The sequence below is a fragment of the Bufo gargarizans genome, chromosome 1 (genome assembly GCF_014858855.1).
Source record: "Bufo gargarizans isolate SCDJY-AF-19 chromosome 1, ASM1485885v1, whole genome shotgun sequence".
NCBI lineage: Eukaryota > Metazoa > Chordata > Amphibia > Anura > Bufonidae > Bufo > Bufo gargarizans.
In genome coordinates this window covers 73,630,378-73,647,490 of record NC_058080.1, presented here as the reverse complement: position 1 = coordinate 73,647,490, position 17,113 = coordinate 73,630,378, and the positions used below count along the sequence as shown (strand labels likewise).

Below are 17,113 nucleotides of genomic sequence, written 5' to 3'. Positions count from 1 at the left end.
ATGTGTCACTTTATGTGGCAACAACTTTAAAACACTTTTACTTATCCAGGGCATTCTGAGATTGTTTTCTCGTCACACATTGTACTTCACAACAGTGGTAAAATTGAGTCAAAATATTTCGCTTTTATTTATAAAAAAAAAATACAAAATTTACAAAAAAAATTGGAAAATTCACAGTTTTCAAAATGTAAATTTCTCTTCTTTTAAAACAGATAGTGATACCTCCTAAAATAGTTTTTACTTTACATTTCCCATATGTCTACTTCATGTTTTGTAAATGACATTTTCTTTTTATGGGACGTTAGAAGGCTTAGAAGTTTAGAAGCAAATCTTTTTTTTCTTCTTATTCATATTTTATTAGTTTTTTTTAAAAAAAGACATACATACATTGTTAAACATAGAAAGAAGACAAACGGCTGCAGAATCAGCCGTATACACGGTCACATTGACAACAGTAGCTTAGTCAATATACATAACGCAGTAGAATACAAACAGACCAAAACTAGACTAAACAGACAAAAAGAAACATAAAAGAAAAAGAAAAAACAACATAGAGACATACAGTGCAATTACTAGGAAGTTTTAACGCAGGTATGATTTTATATAGGTATACCTTTATATATCACAGGGGATCAACCCCATATTAAATATACCTAAATATATCAATCAGGGAGTGATACAGCAAGCGGAGAGACTCTCCATACACCCCATTCCCTCTCAAACCTCACGGCCGCTTCTCCAGCTCCCGTCAGCGCACGCTCATATATATAAGTAGAATTTAGCCTACGGATGATCTCTGATAGGCACGGAACATCCCTCGATTTCCAATTTTTAACTATGGCCAGTTTGGTTGAAAGGAAAAGATGACCCAGTACAACCCTCCCCTCACATGGTATCCGAACCAAATCAATCAAACGCGCCCGCGCCCGGCATCTGGGCGCGGGCGCGTTTGATACAGGATGTCGGGCGCATGCGCAGTGCGGCGAAAGTAAGACGGCGCGTAGTACGCGCGGCAGCCGGGACCGCGCTCCTGCCGCCCTTTACTGCGCATGCGGCCGTTGAGCGCGGTCCCGGATTCGGATGTTCGGGTGTCAGTCACAGAGGCAGGGGGCGGGGAGAGGGCCATGGAAGACGCCGAGGCCGCTGCCCCCGTGACTTCAAGCCTGACTTGCAGCACGGGGCAGCAGCTGAATATAACTACGATTTCGGAATGAGCAGACATGCGGCCAAACGAAGAAAAAGTGCATCGAGAAACGAGGACACAGCACTATAAGGTACTGTAACCAGCTTGATAGACGATTTTTGGGTGACAGGTTCCCTTTAACTTTAAAAAAATGTCTTATACATAAATATTTATAAAAATCTGTGTGTGGAATCAGGAACCGCCTATGAAAATATTCAAAAGGACAAAGGGTGTCCGCTATAAATAATTTGGAGAGAAGGTCCAATCCGCCCAGCGCCCAAGACGACACAGAAATATTCGGAATAAGAAAATTAAGTACAGTTACTGGGGCGCTGGGCGGAAAGGGTCCAGACTCCAAAGTACATAACTTATGAAATCGGAGCCAATTTTCCAACGCTATACGTACTAACGTCGGGAGGGGTGGCCAATTAAATGTCGGGTAAAGAACCGCGAGTAGGAGGGTTCTTAAGTTCCTACCAGGAGATAATATTGATTCTATTTGTACCCATTGTTTCACCTCATTGCCCACCCACCATTCTCTTAGTTGTGATACCTGTGAGGCTAAAAAATACTCATAGATATTAGGGAGACCCAATCCCCCTCGGAGTTTAGGTCTCTGCATTATCGCAGTTGCTATTCTAGGTTTATGTCGTTTCCAAATTAACGCATTGATCAAATTAGAACACTTCTGGAAAAAACTACTTGGGGGACTAATAGGTAGTGTCCTGAATATGTAGAGGAGTTTTGGGAGGGTAAACATCTGAAAGGATGCAATACGACCTACCCAAGACACCTCATATTTGGCCAGTTTATCTAGATCCCTCTCTAAGGTTTTTAACAGTGGGACATAGTTTATCATGAATAACTTCTTAAATGATACTGTAAGTTTTATCCCCAGGTACTCGATCTGGCTGTTTTGCCAGTCAAGGTCGAAACTATCCTTCAGCCTCTTCATCTGATCAAGGGGGACATTTATTGGGAGAGCCTGAGATTTAAGAGCATTCAGTTTGTAGAATGAGAGATCTCCAAATCGGGTTATAATTTCAATTGCAGCTGTTAAGGATGTTTGGGGATTTGACAACGTCAAAATAATATCGTCTGCATATAAGCTAACTTTATGCTCTATACCCCCTATATCAATGCCCTTCACATCAGAGCATTGACGGAGAGCCTGGGCTAGGGGCTCTATAGTCAAGACAAATATCAAGGGGGATAGGGGGCAACCCTGGCGGGTACCATTACTAATATCAAACGGGTCCGAGAGCGCCCCATTGACCCATACTCTGGCACTTGGTTGGGTATAAAGTGCCCTGATAGCCGCCAGGATTGCCCCCTTAAATCCCATCTTCCCCAGCACCGAGAAGGCGAACCGCCAGCTAATGCGGTCAAACGCCTTCTCGGCGTCTAGGGTAACAAAAAGCGTTGGAAGTTTTGCCTTCTGGACATAGTCCAGGATATTTAGTGTCCGCCTGGTATTATCCTGTAGCTGCCTACCTCCTACGAATCCAACCTGGTCCATGTGGACGAGGGTTGTAATGCAGGGGACCAAACGACTTGCCAAAACTTTTGCGTAGATCTTTACATCTGTGTTCAATAGTGAAATCGGACGGTAACCACTTACATCGTCCGAGAGAGGGTCAGTTTTTGGGATGGTGACTATCCTCGCCTCCAACATCTCTTTGGGAACACGACCGGTATTCACCATTTCCCCAAAGATCTGGCATAAATAAGGAGAGATTTCTTTTTGGAATGACTTATAATATGTGTTTGAGAAGCCGTCTGGTCCAGGCGCTTTATTATTTGGTAGTTTCATAATAATTTTAGCAATTTCCTGCTCTGTCACTGGGGAGTTTAATTTCCCTAACTGAGCCTCAGTAAGGCTTGGGAGATCAATAGAGTCCAAGAACCGTTCTATAGCCACTGAGTTTACCGAGGGCATATCCGGCGGGGATTCTATATTATAAAGGGTTTTATAAAAGCCCTGAAAGGCATTTGTTATGCCTTGTGGATCAATGATCTTTTTATTTGTCAGTTTTGACGTTATATAGGGGATCTTATTTTTGGTAGTTCTTTCCCTTAGTCTATGGGCTAGTAATTTCCCTGATTTATTATCCTGTGCATAATATAATGCACGGGTCTTTTTTAGATCCTTCTCATATCTATAAAGTAAATGCTCCTTCAATTGGAGGCGTAGATTCTGCAGTTGAGTTCCTACAGTGACAGAAGGGCTCATTTTGTTACTAGATTCCAAGGACCTGATCTCCAAAGTCAAAGCGGTTGTCCGTTCTTCTCTCTCCTTCTTTGCGCTACATCCTGCCTTCATGAACAAACCTCGCATATAGGCCTTATGGGCATTCCAGAGAGAAAAAGGATTAGACACTGATCCCACATTAATGCGAAAGAATTCCTCTAGGCCCTCCTGCAGTGTCAACCCATATTTAGGGTGTTCCAATAAATATGTGTTTTCACGCCAAAGAAAACAGGGGGGTCTATTGGAGTCCTCGCCGATTGTAAGGGTAACAGGCGCATGGTCAGACCATGTAATCATCCCTATGGTCGAGCTCACTGCTATATTTAACAAATGCCGATCTACCAAAAAAAAATCAATCCTGGTATATGTTTGGTGGACATTTGAAAAAAAAGAAAAATCTTTTTCCCCATCATGATGAAACCTCCATACATCGTAGAGATCCTCTCTCAGTAAGAGGGAGTTGAGACCCCGGATGGATCCTCCAACCCCAGATGGCAAATCTTGAAATTTTTCCGAAAAGTTCCAAAACCCACTTTTTAAGCACCGATTCAGGTCTAAAGTCACTTTGTGAGGCTTACATAATAGAAACCACCCAAAAATGGCCCCATTTTAGAAACTACACCCCTCAAGGTATTCAAAACAGATTTTTTAAAACTTTGTTAACCCTTTAGGTGTTTCACAAGAATGAAAGCAAAATGTAAATGAAATTTTAGAATTTCACTTTTTTGGCAGATTTTCACATTTTTATAAAAAAAATTCTGCTAACAAAGCATGGGTTAACTAACAGCCAAACAAAACTAATCATTTTAAGTTGCCATGTAACATTTGAAGACCCTCTGATGTACCCCTGGAGTAGAAACTCCAGAAAAGTGACCCCATTTTGGAAAATACACCCCTCAAGGTATTCAAAACTGATTTTACAAACTTTGGTAACCCTTAAGGTCTTCCACAAGAATTAAAGGAAAATGTAAATGAAATTTCAGAATTTCACGTTTTGGCAGATTTTCCATTTTAATCCATTTTTTTTTCCAGTAACAAAGCAAGGGTTAACAGCCAAACAAAACTCAATATTTATTACCCTGATTCTGTAGTTTACAGAAATACCCCTATTTGTGATCGTAAACTGCTGTACGGGCACACGGCAGAGCACAGAAGAAAGGAACGCCATATGGTGTTTGGAGGGCAGCTTTCACTGGGATAATTTTAAGCTGCCATGTCAAATTTGAAGACCCCCTGATGCACCCCTAGAGTAGAAACTCCCAAAAAATGAGTCAATTTTGGAAACTATAGGATAGGGTGGCAGTTTTGTTGGTACTATTTTAGGGTACATATGATTTTTGGATGCTCTATATTACACCTTTTGTGAGGCAAGGTAAAAAAAAGTAGCTGTTTTGGCACCGTTTTTATTTTTTGTTATTTACAATGTTCATCTGACAGGTTAGATCATGTGGTAGTTTTATAGGTTGTTACGGACGCGACAATGCCAAATATTCAGCAGGACCTGTGCTGACGTCACCGCGCTCACCACGTGGTGAGCGCGATTATGTCACCAAAGGTCCTTTTGCAGGTCCTGAAAGAAAATGCAAGAAGAGGATGCCGGCTGCGCGATCAATTGGAACAGGTAAGTATTTTTTTATATTTTTTTAACACCTCAATCTACATTTTACTAAGCATTCTGTATTAAGAATGCTATTATTTTCCCTTATAACCATGTTATAAGGGAAAATAATACAGGGAATACACTTTAATGGGGTCCGGGGTTGCTTTCATCCCTATCATCTCCTAGCAACCATGAGTGAAAATCGCACCGCATCCGCACTTGCTTGCGGATGCTTGCGATTTTCACACATACCCATTAATTTCTATGGGGCATGCGTTGCATGAATAATGCAGAATATAGAACCTGCTGAGATTTTTTTACGCAACACACAAGTGATGCGTGAAAATCACTGCTCATGTGCACAGCCCCATTGAAGTGAATGGGTCCGGATTCAGTGCGGGTGCAATGCGTTCACCTCACGCATTGCATCTGCGCGGAATTCTCGCCCGTGTGAAAGGGGCCTAAGACATGATCTCCTGGGCCTCCGTAGCTGGTAGGCTCCGATGCCTGTGGAAGGTATTGTGTCACGATAATTAGGTAAGTGGGGAAATAACCAAACACAGGAAAACAAACAAAACAAACGACTAGGCCCAAAAGCTAGGGAGAAAAGGGTCACCTCCTAGTAATCCCTAAAAGCTTTCCCTGAACTGCTGTGCCCAAGAGCTCCCAGGAAAGAACTATAACCCGCACAGGCCACTGGGATAAATAGCCTCACTAACAATGAAACCCAGTACACTTGAGGGAAGGTGGATCCAGCTCAAACCAAAATCAAAACAAACAGAGAAGTCAGACATGTGCAGCCAGTCTGACAGACCTCCGCACATTCACAGGGCAAGGCGTGATACATCGGGGCTGCCATGGCAACCATCGGCCCCCTGTCAGTGCAGAACGAGGGGGGCCGATGAAATCAGAGAGAGCCCCCTCCCTCTGTAAACCCTGCACGTGCCTCGGTCAGCGCTGACCGCAGCATGTGAAAGGGTTAATCTGCCGGCATCAACGCATATAGCTCCTGCACCCACCCGATCACATCACGTACATCCACTTGGGAATGCGGTAAGGCACCACATTCCCCCACATACAAGTACGTGATATTGCGGAAAAGGGTTAAAGAACTCTCCAGAACTACGATACTATTGATCTATTCTTAGGATAGGTCATCAATATTAGATTGGAGGAGGTCCGACACCCCCACACCACCAATCAACCACAGTAATCAGAACGAACACAGTGTATGATGCTGAAAGGAGACAGCGCTTTACACTGGTGTAGTGGCCGTGCCGGGTTACTGCCGGTCAACCTCCATTCTACGGGAACAGAGTCAGGGGTTTGCCATGGGTGTGGTCTCACAGGTTGCATTACATGTCCTGCTGATGGGAACACCGCAGATTTTATTTTGCCAATTTTAGCACTGTTACTAGATAACTTTATGTATGGACCTGTTATATGGTCATTGTATATTGGTATTATCTTAGCCCTTTATGGCGGTATTTACTTTGTGTTGCCCTGCTACTTAGCCGCTGTACCGTACATTTTTTTGCAGTGTATGACAGTTTTAGCACAATTATCTACTGTATAAAACACTGTTATTGTATGGTACTGTCATTTGGCCACAACACTGGTGCTCATGATTGGGCACTGTATTGTATGGCTATATGTACACTATATGACTGTACACCCACCAATAAGCAGGGGTGGACTGGGAACTTAAAGTGGCACTGGAAAAAATAAATTAAAAAATTGACCCATGTTGTAAGCAGGTCCAATTTGACAGAAGTAGATGGGACCAGCAATACTGTAGTGCAAAACAAAATACCGCCCCAACAGCACAAAATACTACCTCAGACAAACCAGATAAGCAGGGAGGATCAGATGTTTATGTACCAGGCTGGTGGCCAAGAGGAAGGCTTAGGCTGCCCTCTGGGTATCGGCCCACCGAGAAATTTCCCTGTAGAGTCTATGCCAATAAGGGAGTGCCAGCAGAGGAAAAGGAATCATTCAATGCAAATCAATTCTTTCTACTTTGACTAATAAGTGATGGTATATGTATGTATTTGCAGAGGAAAACAGAATCAACTACAAGTAGAAGACTCAATTTACAAAGTCAATGTAATGATAAGAGCAGAGGCAGCAGCTTAACACAAAACCACCAAACGAGCAGGACTCCACCATGGGTAATTATATCACATAATCATCTGCACAGGTTGTCAGGGCTGAACCCAATATCTGCTATTTGTATAGCAACTGTGCTCTAAAGTGCAAGTATCTCATAGACCGTGTGTCTACACAAACACCTGTCATACCCTTGTCCATAAAACCATTCCTGTTCACATTTTGAAATACAAAATGTACACAAATTTCCTGGCAAGCAAAAATTGGGACTTTTTTCAATGTTACACCACTGTGTAACTGACAGGGTTAATCGGAAGGGTACTGACTCCTCTGGACCATCAGGTTTACTGTATTTTATGCCAAAAACTGTTGTAAATGATAGCGCAAATCTTTGCCCATTTATAGATTTGCTTCAGACATACTGCCTGGTAGGGTTGATCAGGGATGGAAAGTGTAACAACCCCTCTCTTATATTTCTATTATTCTAATGAGGTGCTCGGAGCACCGAGGGGCTGGTCTTGCCAACTAGAGCACTGCTTCACCTCCTCCTCTCCCCCATAGCCACTCACTCTACTTCACTGATTGACAGGGCCAGGCTTCCTCACTGCCTTAATGCCTGGCCCTGAAATCTCGCACACAAGCTACTGATTGGGGACTGCCAAATGTACTATCGCCAGTGTATGCGTAAGATTTCAAGGGCAGGCAGTGGAGCAGTGGGTAAATAACAGGTGACTATCTTGTCAACGCTCTCAGGAGTAGTCCGCTCAGTGGCAAAGTGAGTCCACACCTGCTGCGAGTAACACAGGAATGATCCAGCACAGAGCATAAGAGAAGATGCTCCAGAATTGTCGGGAATACACAGACATGTCAGGAATGTCAGTAACACCCTTCCACTGTATACATATATACTAGAGATGAGTGACGTATTGGAAAATTTGACCCAGCTGCTTCGCCGAATTTTACAAAAAGTAGCGGGTGCAATGATGGGGAGCAGCGATTGCACAGCCCCCATAACTGTACCCCTCAGATGCCGCGTTCATAGCTGATTGTGGCATCTGACAGCAACACAGGGTAAAATAAAATACAACACAGGGTAAAATAAAAAAAATAATACTTACCTCATTCATTCGATCACAACGAGCCGGCTGCCAGCATCTTGATCGAAGATAAAGATCTAGCACAAAATCTTGCGCGGCCCGTGATGACACGAGATTTGGTGTGCGATCTTCACTCAAGAAGGCGGCGGAAAATTGATTCGCTACCACGAAGCATGAGAAAAATTGGCTTTACGGCATATCAAATTTTCTCTGAAATTCTGAAATTTGCTCCCCACTAATCTATGCAAACAGACTCATATTTTTTTTCTTGGTAGAAGACAGAATCAGATTGTACAGCAGCGGGAGCCCGGACGCACCCAGGTATCAAGCAGATGCAACAGAGGCCACATCCAGTGACCGTTCCAAAAGTCCCAGCTGCTGATCAGGTAATTGTCATTAGACAGCGGTTGACCTCTCCTCCCTCCAGCACAAGTCTATGAAGCAAATGTGTACAGAAGGTCTTTGCAGTCATCTCCAATGGATCTTTGTATGGAAACCATTATTCCTTTTCTATTTTTATTTTTACTTTTTTACGACTGAAGTGTGTCTTTCATTCAGCAGAGGCAGCAAGATGGAGATCCTGCACTGGTAGACAGAATGACGTATGATTCCTAATATTTAACCCCTTCTGCCGCTGCCACTAAAGGGTACAGCACAGGCAGCAGTGTATTAATACACAATACTTGTGGATGGAAAGCTGAGGTGCTCCCCTGCAAAAACAGCAAACTCTGGAAAAACTCTAAAGCCTGTATTACATCTAGCGATCATCGGGCAGATCATCGCCCACAAGCATTCGTAGTAACGCTCGTTACCGATGCTGTGGCAGTGTAATACTGCCGCTAATTACCTGATGAACATTCATTGGGCAATCGTAATCTTTCAGTAAGTAAAAAAATCATTGCTTGCCGGTGGCAGATTGTGCTGTGTAATCACCCTCTGCTGCAGGCAAATAATGATTCTGAATGGGGACAAGCAATGGCATTAGCCATCGCTCCTCTCCATACTAAGGAGGAGATTGCTGCATGTAATAGCAGCGGTCTCCTCCACTGACAAGCAGGTGATTGCAGGAAGGAATGCTTTCTTCCCGACAATCATCTGCCATATCTGCTGGTGTAATTCCAGCCTAACCCAGAGTGTTTAAGGCTATGGTCACAAAAGTAAAATCCACTGCGGAATTCATAGCGGAAAACAACCATTTTCCATCATTAAATCTGCCATCAAAACGCAATCAATAGCTTTTCGTTGACTTATCCCCTACCCGGCCGGTGCCATGAGTGGAGCAGGCTCCATAGCCGCCGAGTGCTTGCTGTTTTAAACAGCAGGCACCCAGGACTAATGTCCACAACTGGCAGTAATGCTGGTCGCATAGTTTTAAACCTTCAGATGCCATAGTCAAACGTGACCACAGCATCTGGATGTACTAAAACATGAAAGGGAGAGCTTCTGGATGAGCTCCGGCATCCCCCGGCGAGGATCGGGGGAGACAGATGCATTGGGCGGCAACTTCTGTCCTCCTGAAAGAATATAAGCTGCCGTACATTAGTTTCGATGGAGCCCCTGCCTGTGACAAAGCTCCTTAGGAATATAGGGGGTCATTTATGGAGAAATATATGCCACTTTGTGGCGTATTAAATGCGCAGATTTTGTCACAAAGGGGTTTTGCGGCAAAATCTGGGACTTTTCCCCGCTCACGGCACTTTTCTGAGGTGGCGGGAAAAGGGGTGGTGACGTGGGCGGGGAACAGGGCGGGTCGCCTGGCCCGTCTCATTTATCATTTTCTACGCCAGTGTATGACGTGGAAAATGGTCTTAAACTACACCAGAAAGTGAGCTGGCACTTTCTGGTGTAGTTTACAGTGCTTTGTAAAAGTATTCACCCCCCCCCCCTTTTTTCGTATTTTGTTACATTACAGACTTAAGTTCAATGTTTTGTTAATCTGAATTCTATGTGATAAATCAGAACACAATAGTCTAAATTGGTGAAGTGAAATTAGAAAAGAATATAAATAAAACTATTGTTTAGAAATAGAAAACAGAAATTTGTCATGTGCGTATGTATTCACCCCCTTTGTTAGGAAGCCCGTAAAGTGTATCCTGCATAAAAAGCTGTGGTGCAACCAATTACCTTCAGAAGTCACATAATTAGTGAAATGATGTCCACCTGTGTGCAATCTACACATGAGGCCTCATGCACACGGACGTTTTTTTTCACGGTCCGCAAAACGGGGTTCCGTTGGTCCGTGATCCGTGACCGTTTTTCCGTCCGTGGGTCTTCCTTGATTTTTGGAGGATCCACGGACATGAAAAAAAAGTCATTTTGGTGTCCGCCTGGCCGTGCGGAGCCAAACGGATCCGTCCTGAATTACAATGCAAGTCAATGGGGACGGATCCGTTTGATGTTGACACAATATGGTGCCATTTCAAACGGATCCGTCCCCATTGACTTTCAATGTAAAGTCTGGAGTTCTGTTATACCATCGGATTGGAGTTTTCTCCAATCCGATGGTATATTTTAACTTGTAGCGTCCCCATCACCATGGGAACGCCTCTATGTTAGAATATACTGTCGGATATGAGCTACATCGTGAAACTCATTTCCGACAGTATATTCTAACACAGAGGCGTTCCCATGGTGATGGAGACGCTTCAGGTTAGAATATACAAAAAAACTGTGTACATGACTGTCCCCTGCTGCCTGGCAGGTGCTGCCAGGCAGCAGGGGGCAGACCCCCCCCCCCCTGTTTTTAACTAATTGGTGGCCAGTGGGCCCCCCCTCCCCTGTTGTTAACTCGTTGGTGGCCAGTGTGCGCACCCCCCTCCCTCCCTCCCTCCCTCTATTGTAATAATAGCATTGGGGCCAGTGTGCGCTCCCCCCCAACCCCCCCCTCCCTCCCTCTATTGTAATAATAGCATTGGGGCCAGTGTGCGCGCCCCCCCAACCCCCCCCCCCTCCCTCCCTCTATTGTAATAATAGCATTGGGGCCAGTGTGCCCCCCCCCCCCCCATCATCGGTGGCAGCGGAGTAGAAGATTCATACTTACCTGGCTGCTGGCTGCTGCGATCTCTGTGTCCGGCCGGGAGCTCCTCCTACTGGTAAGTGACAGGTCTGTGCGGCGCATTGCTGTCACTTACCAGTAGGAGGAGCTCCCGGCCGGACGCAGACATCGCAGCAGCCAGCAGCCAGGTAAGTATGAAAATCTTCTACTCCGCTGCCACCGATGATCGGGGGGGGGGGGTGTGTGCGCACACTGGCCCCAATGCTATTATTACAATAGAGGGAGGGAGGGGGGGGGGTTAGGGGGGTGCGCACACTGGCCCCAATGTATTAAAACAATAGAGGGAGGGAGGGGGGGGTTGGGGGGGCGCGCGCACACTGGCCCCAATGTATTAAAACAATAGAGGGAGAGAGGGAGGGGGGTGCGCACACTGGCCACCAACGAGTTAACAACAGGGGAGGGGGGGGGGGGGCCGCACAATGATATTCAAACTGGGGAGGGGGGGGGGGGGTCTGCCCCCTGCTGCCTGGCAGCCCTGATCTCTTACAGGGGGATATGATAGTACAATTAACCCCTTCAGGTGCCGCACCTGATGGGGTTAATTGTACTATCATATCCCCCTGTAAGAGATCGGGTGCTGCCAGGCAGCAGGGGGCAGTCTTGTACACAGTTTGTAGTGTATTCTAACTAGAAGCGTCCCATCACCATGGGAACGCCTCTGTGTTAGAATATACTGTCGGATCTGAGTTTTCACGAAGTGAAAACTCAGCTCTGAAAAAGCTTTTATGCAGACGGATCTTCGGATCCGTCTGTATGAAACTAAAACCTACGGCCACGGATCACGGACACGGATGCCAATCTTGTGTGCATCCGTGTTCTTTCACGGACCCATTGACTTGAATGGGCCCGTGAACCGTTGGCCGTGAAAAAAATAGGACAGGTCATATTTTTTTCACAGCCAGGAAACACGGCTCACGGATGCGGCTGCCAAACGGTGCATTTTCCGATTTTTCCACGGACCCATTGAAAGTCAATGGGTCCGTGAAAAAAAACGGAAAACGGCACAACGGCCACGGATGCACACAACGGTCGTGTGCATGAGGCCTGACACTGCTAAAGCAACACTTGACTGGTTTAAGGGGATGTAAATGTGTTGGAATGGCCGAGTCACAGCCCAGATCTCAATCCAATAGAAAATCTGTGGTCAGACTTAAAGATTGCTGTTCACAAGCGCAAACCATCCAACCTGAAGGAGCTGGAGCAGTTTTGCAAGGAGGAATGGGCAAAAATCCCAGTGGTAAGATGTGGCAACTGCTCATAGAGACTTATCCAAAGTGACTTGGAGCTGTGATTGCTGCAAAAGGTGGCTATACAAAGCATTGACTTTAGCGGGGTGAATAGTTATGCACATTGACTTTTTCAGTTATTTTGTCCTATTTGTTGTTTGCTTCACACAAAAAAAAAAAATAACATCTTCATAGTTGTCGGCATGTTCTGTAAATTAAATTATGCAAATCCTCAACAATCCATGTTAATTCCAGGTTGTGAGGCACAAAAATACGAAAAAAGTGAAGGGTAGTGAATACTTTTGCAAGGCACAGTATGTAGAGGCCTGGACCTCTTCATAACTTTGTCGCATCCAGCGCATGAGGCTTAAGACCAGAGTATAAATCTCCGGTCTTAATAAATGACCCCCATAGTGTATTTTTCATACCTAATGCATTGGAGTGTATGAGAGAAGCAATCTAATGATTGCTTGTTATAGCTCCCTGGGGAAATTATAACAAAGTGTAAAAAAAAACAAAAAAACATGTTTTTTAAAATAAAAAAAAAGGTAATAAAATGTAAAAATTCTAATCATCCCCCTTTAAACAAAATGTAAATGAAAATATATAGACAATAAAAAAATACACATCATAGGCATCACTGCATGCAAAGATGTCAATAAGATATCAAAATTGCACGGAATAAAAGTCAAAATGGCCGAGTTGCCATTTTTTGATCACTTCAACTCCCACAATTTTTTTTATAAAAAGTGATCAAAAAGTCTTACACACCAAAATGGTATCAATGAAAATTACAGATCACAGCGCAAAAAATGAGCCCTTACACAGCTCTGTACACATAAGTACAAAAACGTTATAGGGGTCAGAATATGGCGATGAAAAGAAAAACTCCCTCCTGATTTCTGCACAGAGAATGCATAGGTCAGCTCCAGACCATTGTGTCTATGGTACCTGTGGCTGCTGTCAAAGAACAGTAAGTATTGACATACATTTAGCTTAGATAGAGATATGAAAAAAAAATCACCCAAAAAAATATATATATATATGTTTACATAAAAAATTGGTCAACAATAGGTCATGTTCTGATGGTGGATGTGGCGGTGTAGGTGGAAGTAGCAGTAGAGGAGGAGGAGGTAGCCTACACTGCTTTTTGTTTTAAAATTTATTTATATTTTTTTAAATTGGGGTACACCCCAAAACATTGGGAAATATAACCCTCCTGCCGTGCTAAACACACATTCAGACAATACACCGGCTGCAGGGCAAGCCAGCACCTCCAAGGCGTAAAGGGCAAGCTCAGGCCTTGTGCCCAGAAGTTGCAGGGGCTGACCCCTGTCAGTTAGTTTGTGTAGGTGTGTGCATACTTACTGCCCCACCATGTCGCACGTCCCCGTGATGTTCACGATCCAATTTGATATCTGCACTATCAACTTTCGATGTTCTTTTATGCGCCTACCATTGTGATTACGGGTGAGGGAGCATGAGAAAAAGAGACCAAATTTAAGGGAGATAAATTTATTTTAAAAAATTGGGATCGAGAAGAAATGTGGGAAAAGCTAATGAGGCGCAAATGTGGGACAAATTGCAGAAGCACAAATGTGGGCCAAAAGAGTCAAGCGGAATTGTGGGAAAAGCTATTGAGGCGAAAATGTTGGCCAAAAGAGTATAGCGGAAATGTGGGGCAAAGTATTGAAGCTTAAAGGGAACCTGTCACCGGGATTTTGGGTATAGAGCTGAGGACATGGGTTGCTAGATGGCTGCTAGCACATCCGCAATAGCCAGTCCCCATAGCTCTGTGTGCTTTTATTGTGTAAATAAACAGATTTGATACATATGCAAATTAACCTGAGATGAGTCCTGTCCCTGACTCATGTCACGTACAGGACTCATCTCAGGTTAATTTGCATATGTATCAAATCGTTTTTTTGACACAATAAAAGCACACAGAGCTATGGGGACTGGGTATTGCCGAAGTGCTAGCGGCCATCTAGCAACCCGTGTCCTCAGCTCTATACCCAAAATCCCGGTGACAGGTTCCCTTTAAATGTGGTACAACTTGTTTAAGTTTAAGCATTGAATCAAAGGAGGTGGCGCGCATCAATGAAAGAAGCATTTCAGAAATGTTATTCCCTGTGACCTATGCAGAGCAGGGGTTTATTCAAGTCTAAAATTGTATAATGTCAACCCGAGAATGTAATAGAAAAATTACAGAAATCAATTAACCTGTCTACTTGGTAGAGCAGGGGTCTATGACAGAAAACAATTGTTTATTGTCACCCAAAAATGTAAAATAAAAATTATTGAAATTTATTAAGCTGTCAACTAGGTAGAGGAGGGGGATATTACACGCAAAAATTGGTGAATTTGACCATAAAATGTAACTGACAAATGTTTTTTTTTTTTTTTTTACCGGTCTAATAGGTATAGCAGTACCATCACACCAACAAATTGATGAATTTCACCAGAAAATGTAACTGCCAATTTTTTTTATTAGTTTTTTTTTTTTTTTTACTGGTCTACTAGGTATAGCAGTGGTACTTCACATCCAAAAATTGGTTAATTTCACCCGAAAATGTAACTGACAATTTTTTTTGTTTTTTAAATGGCCTACTAGGTATAGAAGTGGTACTTCACACCCAAAAATTGTTGAATTAAAAAAAAAAAAATGTAACAGACAAAATTTTTTTAACCGGCCTACTAGTTATAGCAGTGGTGCTATACACCCAAAAATTAGTTAATTTCACCAGAAAATGTTAATGACAATTTACTTTATTTTTTTACCGGCCTACTAGGTATAGCAGTGGTACTATACACCCAAAAATTGGTTAATTTCACCTGAAAATGTTAATGACAATTTATTTTATTTTTTTAACCGGCCTACTAGGTATAGCAGTGGTACTATACAACCAAAAATGTGGTGAATTTCACCCGAAAATGTAAATTACAAAGTAGTAAAATGATATAAAATAAAACATGTACAAAAAAATTAAATAAAATTTATTTATGAGTTGGAGTTCCATATGGAGTAGGAGTTTGAGGAGGCGGTGGATGTAGCGGAGTAGGTGGAAGCGGCGGTGGAGGACGACGAGATAGCCAACACCAGGTTTTTGGTTTTAATACAATAATTTAATTTTTTAAAATTAAGGTACACTCCAAAAGAGTGTGAAATATCCAAAATACAAATATGAACAATTGCGCTGCAGTATAATAATGGCTGGTTAGTGCCGGTATACATGTCTATTCTGGACAAGGTATGGAAAAGTCCTGAGGGATCCATGCCTAGTTCATTTTAATGAACGTGAGCTTGGCCACATTGGCTGTGGACAGGCGGCTGCGCTTGTCTGTGATGACGCCCCCTGCCGTGCTAAACACACGTTCAGATAATACACTGGCTGCAGGGCAGGCCAGCACCTCCAAGGTGTAAAGGGCAAGCTCAGGCCATGTGCCCAATTTGGAGACCCAGAAGTTTAAGGGGGCAGACCCGTCATTCAGTATGTGTAGGCGTGTGCACACATACTGCTCCACCATGTTGGTGAAATGCTGCCTCCAGCTTGTGGTGCTTGTTGTTGTGGCGTGCTGACAAAGATTTTCCACATTTCAGCCATGCTAACCCTGTCTTCTGAAGTGCTGGCGGTGCCACAGCTGCGTTGGCGACCTCTTCCTCGTCAGCTGCCTTCGCCTTGTGCTTCCACTGTGCCCCCGCTGTCAGGTGGGAATGCCACCAGCAGCGCGTCTACCAGTTTGCGATTGTACTCGCGCATCTTACGATCACGCTCCAGTGATGGAATTAAGGATGGTACGTTGTCCTTGTAACGGGGATACAGCAGCGTGGCCACCCAGTAATCAGAACAAGTTAGAATGTGGGCAACTCGGCGGTCGATGCGGAGACACTGCAGCATGTAATCTCTCATGTGTGCCAGGCTGCCCAGAGGCAACGAAAAGCTGTCCTCTGTGTGAGGTGTATCATCTGTGTCCTTTGTATCCCCCCATCCACGCACCAGTGATGGCCATGAGCTGGTCTGGGTGCCACAGTGCTGTGAACATGGCTCCTCCTCCTCCATCTCCTCATCATCATCCTCCAGAACTGTGCCCTGGCTGGACAATTGTGTACCTTAGGTTTGTGGGTGCAGAAACCCACCCTCGGAGCCACTTGGGAATGACTGTCCGGAAACCCTACGAAATGATCCCTCTTCCTCCTCCTCCTCCTCCTCTTGTGCCACATCCTCTTCCATCATCGCCAGGAGCGTTTTTTTCAAGGAGGCATAGAAGTGGGATAGTAACGCTGAGAACGGCGTTATCCGCACTGGCCCTGTTGGTGGAGTACTCGAAACAGCGCAACAAGGAACACAGGTCTCGCATGGAGGCCCAGTCATTGGTGGTGAAGTGGTGCTGTTCCACCAAGCGACTCACCCGTGCGTTCTGCAGCGGAAACTCCACTATCGCCTGCTGCTGCTCGCACAGTCTGGCCAGCATATGCAAGGTGGAGTTCCACCTTGTGGGCACGTCGCATATGAGGCGGTGAGCGGGAAGTCCGAAGTTACACTGCAGCGCTGACAGGCGAGCAGCAGCAGGGTGAGAACGCCGAAAGTGTG

The 17,113-nt window shown here is 44.3% G+C and overlaps 1 protein-coding gene across 1 annotated transcript in view; it reads left to right on the top strand.

The window, feature by feature from the left end:
- LOC122924602 (cytokine-dependent hematopoietic cell linker-like) overlaps positions 1–17,113 on the top strand; it is a 143,688-nt gene that overhangs the window by 103,077 nt on the left and 23,498 nt on the right. Inside the window, exons 11-12 of the mRNA XM_044275864.1 lie at positions 7,092–7,205; positions 8,516–8,626. Of these exons, the coding sequence (XP_044131799.1) occupies positions 7,092–7,205; positions 8,516–8,626 (225 nt within the window). The remainder of the gene's footprint in view (positions 1–7,091; positions 7,206–8,515; positions 8,627–17,113) is intronic.